At 39.8% G+C, this 8864-nt stretch overlaps 1 protein-coding gene across 1 annotated transcript; it reads left to right on the top strand.

Moving 5' to 3' along the window:
- Positions 5531–6549, top strand: LOC109829679. Its single transcript, XM_020396723.1, has 2 exons — positions 5531–6002; positions 6110–6549. Exons 1-2 carry the CDS (start codon positions 5531–5533, stop codon positions 6547–6549), a joined length of 912 nt encoding a protein of 303 aa, XP_020252312.1.

Genomic DNA, 8864 nt, shown 5'->3' with positions numbered 1-8864 from the left:
GCCACGTGGCAGTTATCCGTTGGCCCCTCCGTTCCTGGCCCACGACAGCGACAGCTGTACCTCATGTTCATCCCCCGAATTAAAAGAATCCAGAACGAACGAATAAAACAAGCGGCTCCCAGTGCGCCGACGTCCTTAATTTCCCGCCAAACCGTACGGACAAATGCCGTTAACAGGGATGAGATCTTGACCGTCCATCGCCGAGAGACGCTTCCAACCGCAGTCGCGGATGTAGACAGGGGACTCCTCTGCGGATACATTTCGCTGTCGGTAAATGGGAGCGACTAAATCTCACTAAACCCCCCGAACTTTGCAACTATTAATTATGATCTTTAAAAATCAGAAATAAAAAAAAAAAGCTAAATAGCACTTAAATGCCTTATAGTTTACATGCATTGGCACTTATATATACCCTAAGGTACCGTTTGGCAAAGGGTTAAGTGAGGGGTTAAGGTGACTTAACCCCTTCTTAACCTGTCAAACACAACAAATCTATATAAGGGTTAAAGTGAGTTAACCCTTCATAATTTGCCAAACATAAAAAATATAGAAGGGTTAAGTTAACCCCTCTACAGGGGTTAAAATGAGTTAACCCCTCAAAACGAGGGGTTTACTAATACTCCTATTTAGATGGAATAAGAGTTAACTCTTCTAATTATAAAGAAAATAGTCAAAATCATTGTTATTCCCAAACACTAAAACTGTTCGTAAGGGCTAAAATAAAACTTATTTAACGGGTTAATAATTTAGTCCTTCGGATTATCAAATGGGCTAAGTACATTAATCCTTCTCTTTAACCCCTCTTCATTAACCCTTTGCCAAACAGGAAGTAATTTTTTTTCCCGTTTAAATAGCCTGTTGTTTTAAAAAGTAAGTAGCATGTTATTGCCTTTTGCTAGTTAAACGTTGGAATATTACGATTGACTTGTGAAATATTACCCTAAAAATTATGGTATGATTTGCACACGATAGATGTCGGTCATATCGTACCATTAAAGTTTGTAGTTTCAAGTAAAAACTCATCTTTAGCCATAAGTACTATCGATTAAATTTGCTCGAAGTTAATTTTTACTCCCGCTTTTAGCTGATTTAATCAACTATATGTTCGCGGGAAAAATCGTGTCTTTCTTCATTATTGATTCCATTGCTATCTTTAAATAACAACTTTTTGAGTTACAAAGATCCGGTCTTTTTATAAGATCCGGTTACAATGAAAATCAAAGAAAAATAAAGAAAAATTATAACTTTTTATCCTTGTTTGTCGAACAAATCGCGAGCTCCTGTTTTGCGGTCACTCGCTTTGTGGGTTCTTCGCCTGCGACGGGGTTTATCCGTGGACCACCGCGCGATCTAGATCCGGTCGGATCTACGCAGTACGACGGGTGTTATTTCGCCAAGGAAATAATAGCCGAGGGTACTATTTCGCCAAGGAAATAGTAGCCTTTAATTCTCGGGATCAAAGGCCAAGCTTTGATCCGGAGTGTGCCTGCGTAGATCTGAGATCCGATCCTCTCGAACTCTTGCCTTATTTGGCGTTGACGATTGCCGAGCACCAGATCTGGATGAGCAAGTTCTCGAAGTCCTAAAGTTTGAATCTTTTTTAGATCTGAGTCTTCAATCCAGCAGGGCTTTGCCTCCAAAAAATCTAAAACTTACAAATGAACACTCAATGGCCTATTTATAGGCTCTCAGATCTGTGCCCGCGCACAGATCTGGGCGGCCACCCATGGGTGGCTCGGCTCTTGGCCGAGTCCCCTAGGTGTTGGGTTTTCTGTCTTTTCCCGTTTTTAGTTCAGTCCGTGATTCGGTTCTGTGGTTGATTTATTCGGACTTGAATCGTTGACCTGATTTGGCAGTAAATCCATTTCTGAGTTCGAGTCCGAAACCGATCTTGATTCGATCGTGATTCGTCCGAGTCCGCTCTTGTTTGAATGACTCGTTGATTCCCCGAACCGTTGGCTTGATTCCACGCTCGAATGGATGTATTCCGTTGCTTGCGTGCAATTCGTCAACCCCGTCGCCTCGTTGGTTCGTCGGTTTGTGCCGAGCTATGCTAAGGGACCTATAAGCAATTTTATATGCCTACACTATAAGGATATAATTTATAATTTGTTATCATTTAAGTTATATGAAAAATTTTTGTGGAATATTCCATTTTTTAACTAATAAATGAAGGGAGTAAATTGCTAGATTAAAGAACATTGGGATAATTAAATGTTAAAGATACTCAGAGTGTATAAGTGCAGACATGTGTCAAATATGAGGCCCCGTTTGGCAAAGGGTTAAGGAAGAGAGGTTCAAAAAGGATTAATGTACTTAGCCCATTAGTTAATCTAAAGGACTAAATTATTAATCCATTAAATAAGTTTTATTTTAGCCATTATGATAAGTTTTAGTGTTTGGGAATAACAATAATTTTGACTATTTTCTTTATAATTAGAAGGTTTAACTCAATCCTCCTAAATAGGAGTATTGGTAAACCCCTCATTTTGAGGGGATAACTCATTTTAATCCCTGTAGATGGGTTAGCTTAACTCTTCACTATTTTTTATGTTTTGACAAATTATGGAGGGTTAACTCACTTTAACCATTGTATAGATTTTTTGTGTTTGGCGGGTTAAAAAGGAGTTAAGTCTCCTTAACCCCTCACTTAATCATTTGCCAAACGGTACTTAAGGTATTAAATGATACTTAGGGCATCTCCAACCCAGCCCCATTTTGGTGCAAACAGTGCTTTTTGTTGCACTGTTCCTTCTCCAATCCAGCCCTATTTTCTGCTCCATTTTGGTGCAAATGAACAGTGCTGCACCAAATATGGCGTCGCACTGTTCATCCGCCCCATTACTGTTCACTTTTTTTAAAATTTTTTAAATATTTGTTTTTACCTCTCAATTAATATAAAAATAGATAAAAGGGAATAAAGTGAGAATATACTGAGAATATTCTTTTTTGGTGCAAAAAATGTTGCAATGGGTTGGAGATGTATTACTGTTTGATGTGATTTTTGCACTATTTTGATGCAAAATTTGCATCATTTTGGTGCAATGGGTTGGAGATGGTCTTAACCTTCTAAAAAAACGCCCTAAGTCTTGGTGAGTCTCATGAACTTCCATGAAAACTTTCAAAAAATTCCGTCATCTAGCTAGATTTTGTCATAAAATTAATAGGGTATAGCTAGAAGGAAATGAGAAAAAATATTAGGGGCAAAGTTTTGTTTTATGGTCATACCGGCACAAAGAGATTATTATTATTAAAAATGGTATTTCAGGGCAGTTTTGTGAACCTCCGCGAAGTTTACAGGGCTTTCCTCCAATATTTAAAGCTCAGAGCCCTTTTACCCAAGATTGTGGCCGACGTTCGGCACGTGATCCGCTCGCGCGCCTAAATTTTCTTGTTGGGTTATGTATGGGACGATTCACGACCCGACCCGGGCCATTTAGAATATTAATTACCGCCCAATGATCGCTGGTCGGGGGAAGTAAAAAAGGACTGATCTGACCCTCACCACTAATCCAGTACGTACCCTTTTTGTTCACGAGATTGATTACATAATGGTCCTTTTCATGGCCGCATCTTTGAGGGTTCTTTTCTTTAGCTAGGAAAAGGCCAAAATAATAATAATAATAATAATAATAATAATAATAATAATTGGACTTTTACATATTGTTATTGCTTATTATTCAATTAATATGATCAGTTGGTGGTTTCTATATTTTAACACAGGGTCGTTCCTTTGATGTTTCCACGTTAGCACACCGAATCTTTCATATTTTGAAGTTAGTCCCCTAAACCCTTAACCCGATTTCAAGTTAGCCCCACTAGCTAGCAAATGATTGAAATTGTGGAAATATTCCATCATATATAACATCTTAGAAAGTTGAAGCTAGAAATTAATGATCAAGAGGGATCAAAAGGGACACTTGAGCTGGTGAGAATATTTATTTCATGAGGATTATTTGATGATTACTCATCGTCCCTGACCAAATCACTAACCCAATCATGGTTAACGATTTAGACGGTAAATATAACCGGGGGAATAATTTCAAATTAAACACATAAAAAGATTTGAAAGGGACTAATTTCAAAATATGAATTTTTGGAGGACTCGTTTTTTTTAAAGGAAAGATTTAGGGGACTAATATCTAAAAAAAAAACCGTTTACATGTGTATCCTTCGTAAACTGTCTTTCATTTATTTGTCTCTCAAAAATGCTATAATTATTATGAGATGAGGGAGGCCTTTGGCCTCCCCCTCATTATCCCTCCATTCACACCCCATTATGGTGGTGTAACACCCCACTAAGTGGGGGTGACTCTTGGGTACTCAACCTATTCACATTGACTAGTATAAATATATATCATAGGCCTTTGGCCTAGGTATGGGTTTCAAACACGTTATCAGCACGAAGTGTTCTTGAATCCCTGAGCCATAAAAAAATAATAATATTTCCTTCCTCTTTTGCGCATTGAGATCTGGTTCGTTGCAGCGGGAGCGTTCGACGGATCATCGCAAGGAGGCAGCGTTCTACGGATCTTTAGTATCGATCGTCCCTAGATCTTTGATCTAGAGGTAATTACTATAATCCGTAGAATAATATATGGCAGCTGGAAAATTAACAAAAAAAAATCATGTTAGCAACTTATTTTGCTGGATTCGCTATGATTATCAGTTGTATTTTGTGTCCAGTTTTATCTTCTGTCATATTTTTTTCCCACAGTAAATTGTTCAATATAGACATCATCTGATGAATATGAACAAACTGACAATTAGTTGGAAAGGGAAAAGCTACGTATTAGTCATACAATTTGATATGTATGTGCATATAAAATGACTAGATGTTACTGCAACCACTAAACTGAATGATATTATAATATTAGTAATTAGTCATTTCTATATATAGTTTGTCTATACTCTTCATCGCTCATGACAGTGGAAAAATGCCTTCCCAGAGCAAGAAGAATATGTGGTAATAAAATAGAACATAAAGCGATAGGTACAAAACCTGCATTTTCTACTCCCTGATATTCTCGAGCACACATTCTTATAACATGGTCTCGCAGGTATGTCTGCAAGTATACATTAACTATAGTGTATGTCAATGGTATCAGAGAGTAGAAAATATTTGATTACTGTCCAAATTTGTTATGCCTGTTGCATATATTATTATTAAATTGTGTGGATGTTTAAATAAATAATGTTGTGGTTTTTGGATCAGCCTGTTTTGTCACCAAATTTAAATTCCTTGAATTTTCTTTTCCTTTTGAGAGAGAAACTGTAGTGAGGATATAATTGTAAAAAGTCAAAGACCGGTGTATTCCATTGAAGACGAAGGCATTTTTGCAAAACGCAGGGACCCCCAAGGGTTTTCCAAATTGTATTTTAATTTTATGTTTTTTGTTATCTTTGGACTGTATAATCTGACTTTGGACACTTTTTATTTTTTGGTGACGGGCTGATCCACACAACATGTTTATTGCATGGATTTTTAATTCCTTATTATTAATTCATGTCTTTCAAATGCATAGATAAAATGGCTAAAATAGCGAGCGTTGATTTCGAAGTCCTTGACGCTGCTGGCAAGAATTATTTGAGTTGGCATGTGGACCTGAAGTTCCACTTACGTGCCCAGGGCTTATTAGCCACAATTTCAACTCCTGCTTCACCGGCTCCGGCCACTGGTACGGGTAATGCTGTAAATAATGCTGAGGTTGCTACTACAGTGATCATCTCTGATATAGATAAGGCGAAAGCCATTATCTACATACGGAGACATATTGATCGGACCCTGAAGGCCGAATACCTGACTGTAGAGGACCCAAAGGAATTGTGGCCTGCACTTGAGGACCGATACAAACATCAGAAAGATGTGATCCTCCCACGTGCATGTTATGAGTGGGAAAACCTCCGACTTCAGGACTTTAAGTCCGTAGCTGAGTACAACTCAGCACTTCATAATATCACCTCACGCCTGAAGTTGTGTGGTGAAGAAGTTTCGGAGGAACGTATGTTGGAGAAGACTTACACATCCTTCCACGAGTAGGATGCAATCCTCATGCAACAGTACCGCGAACGAAAGTTCAAAAAGTATTCTGAATTGCACTAATGGCAGAGCAAAACAGAGAATTGCTTTTGGCCACTCATAACCTACGCCCTGCAGGCTCAGCTCCTCTACCCGAAGCTCACATGTTTTCTTCCCAGAAGCAGAAGAAAAAGCATAAGGGTAAATTCAACAAGGGGAAAGCCCCTAAGTGGCAGGCCAGATGTCCACCCCAGAAAAACAACCCGCCCCAGAGCAGCAATAGTGAGGGAAAGAAGAAGTGGAAGAAGAAGACCACTGAGCTGTCGTCCATTCCCAAGAACACTTGGGAGGACAAATGCCACAGATGTGGCATAACTGGACATTGGTCCAGAAACTGTCGCACTCCGCGACACCTCCAAGATCTGTATCTAGCGAGCCTGAAGTCTCCTGTTGAAACAAATCTGGTGGAAAAGCAGCCGTCTACTCAGTTCACTGCTGATGACTTCGAAATGGATGATCTTCTCGACTAGATCCATGTTATCTTTATATGCATTTAAATTCTAATAGTACTTTCATCTTTAGTTCTTTACTTTCCATGTAATGCACTTTACTTTTCAATAAAGATAGTTATTTTCTTTAGATTAAAATATTGCATTCATGTTATAGATGAAGTGTGAGTGCCTTGTGGATAGTGCCTCGACGCACACAATCCTTCACGAAAGAAGCTATTTCAAAAGCTTATATGATTATGACGATACCGTAATTACGATTTCGGGACTATCTAACATAATAGAAGGATTTGGTGAAGCAATGATATTGCTCCCAAATAAAACGAGACTAATAATAAAAGATGCATTATTCTCTCCGAAATCTAATAGAAACCTCATAAGTTTCAAGGATATTCGTTTAAACGGATATCACTTAGAAACCAATGATATAAATGAGGATGAGTATTTGTATGTAACTCGTCAAAAAGATGGTTCAAAAACTATCTTAGAACGATTCAAGGGACTCCCGTCGGGTCTCTATCATACATATATTCAACCAGTAGAAGCTAACATGATTGTGCACCAGAAGTGCCATTCTTTGCCGAAATTTAAACTTTGGCATAACAGACTGGGTCACCCAGGATCAGCAATGATGCACCGCATCATGAGCCAATCAAGTGGACACAACCTGAAGAACCTGAAGATTCTTCAGAAGGGTGATTACTCATGTCTATCTTGTTTCCAAGGTAAACTGATCACGAGACCTTCCCTTCTGAAAGTGGGATTAGAGTCTCCTAGCTTCTTGGAGAGAATACATGGCGATATTTGTGGGCCTATTCACCCCGCAAGTGGACCATTTAGGTACTTTATGGTACTTATAGATGCATCAACCAAGTGGTCTTATGTGTGCCTTTTGTCGACCCGCTACTTAGCTTTTTCAAAGCTATTGGCACAAATTATTAAGTTGCGGGCTTATTTCCCTGATAATCAAATCAAGAAATTACGTCTTGATAATGCGGGAGAATTCACTTCACAAGTCTTTCAAGACTATTGCCTAGCAACTGGCATCGAAGTTGAACATCTTGTAGCACATGTTCACACCCAGAACGGGTTAGCAGAATCTCTAATTAAAAGATTGCAATGGATTGCTCGTCCATTGTTGATGCAATCACAGTTGCTTGTTGAGGCTTGGGGTCATGCCATATTGCATGCCGCATCGCTTATCAGAATACGACCCTCTGGTGGCCATATTTTGTCACCAATGTAGGTTGCTTATGGTGCACCTCCGAATATCTCACATTTGAGAGTGTTTGGTTGTGCAGTTTACGTCCCAATTGCTCCTCCACAAAGGACCAAAATGGGTCCACAGCGTCGTTTGGGTATCTATATAGGGTTTGATTCGCCCTCTATAATAAGATACCTAGAACCCCAGACGGGTGACGCATTTAAAGCACGTCTTGATGATTGTGAATTTGTTGAGGATTCATTTCCTAAACTTGGCACACAGTCCAGGAAGCCTGACGCTTCTAAGACCATTTCTTGGAACACCAAGACTTTTTCTCATTATGATCCGCGTACTAGTCAATGTGAAGATGAGATTCTGAAGATTCTTCATCTTCAGAATACAGTATATTTATTTCCGGATAAATTCACTGATAACCAGAAGATTGTCAGATCACACGTCCCTGCTGTCAACACGCCAGCTAGGATTGACATCCCCAAAGATGGATGCAATCCGCCGGCAGCAGAAACAGCTGTACCTCAATTGAAAAGAGGACGCCCACCAGGTTCGAAGGACAAAGTCCCTCGTAAAAGAAAAAATCCTGGAGAAATAAAGATGAACCCAACACAGGATACTGAGCTCAGACCAGCTTCCTCTCCCCTCCTAGATTCCCCTGAAGAGGAACAAATAGGAGAAACATCATTAAATTTTATACGTACTGAGGAGGTACTGGACAGAAAAAGCACAGTCGTCGACGACGACTTTACGTTCGATATTGCCGTTCACGTCACTGAATACGACGATGGCATCGAACCACGGTCTCTAGCGGAATGTAAACGCAGAGATGATTGGCCAAAGTGGAACGAGACAATAGGAGTAGAGCTACTCTTGAAACGCGAAGTTGTAACAACCGTAAATTTTGATACGTATTTAAATAAATTTTTCTAGTATTTAAAATATTATATTATAGGTGGAGGAGCGCGCTGAGGCGGTTTGTGGAGGTCTGTAGGTGGTGCAAGGGAGGCGGTAGCGGTCGAGGCTGAGCGGCGCCGCGCGAAGGGACCGGGGCTTGGTTGTGCGGTTGAGAGAGGAGCTCGGAGGTAGGGAGGGGACGGCTATCGGGGTCGCTGGGCGC

Source organism: Asparagus officinalis, chromosome 2, assembly GCF_001876935.1.
Source record: "Asparagus officinalis chromosome 2, Aspof.V1, whole genome shotgun sequence".
In the NCBI taxonomy this organism is placed as follows: Eukaryota; Viridiplantae; Streptophyta; class Magnoliopsida; order Asparagales; family Asparagaceae; genus Asparagus; species Asparagus officinalis.
This window is presented reverse-complemented; position numbering and strand designations above follow the sequence as displayed.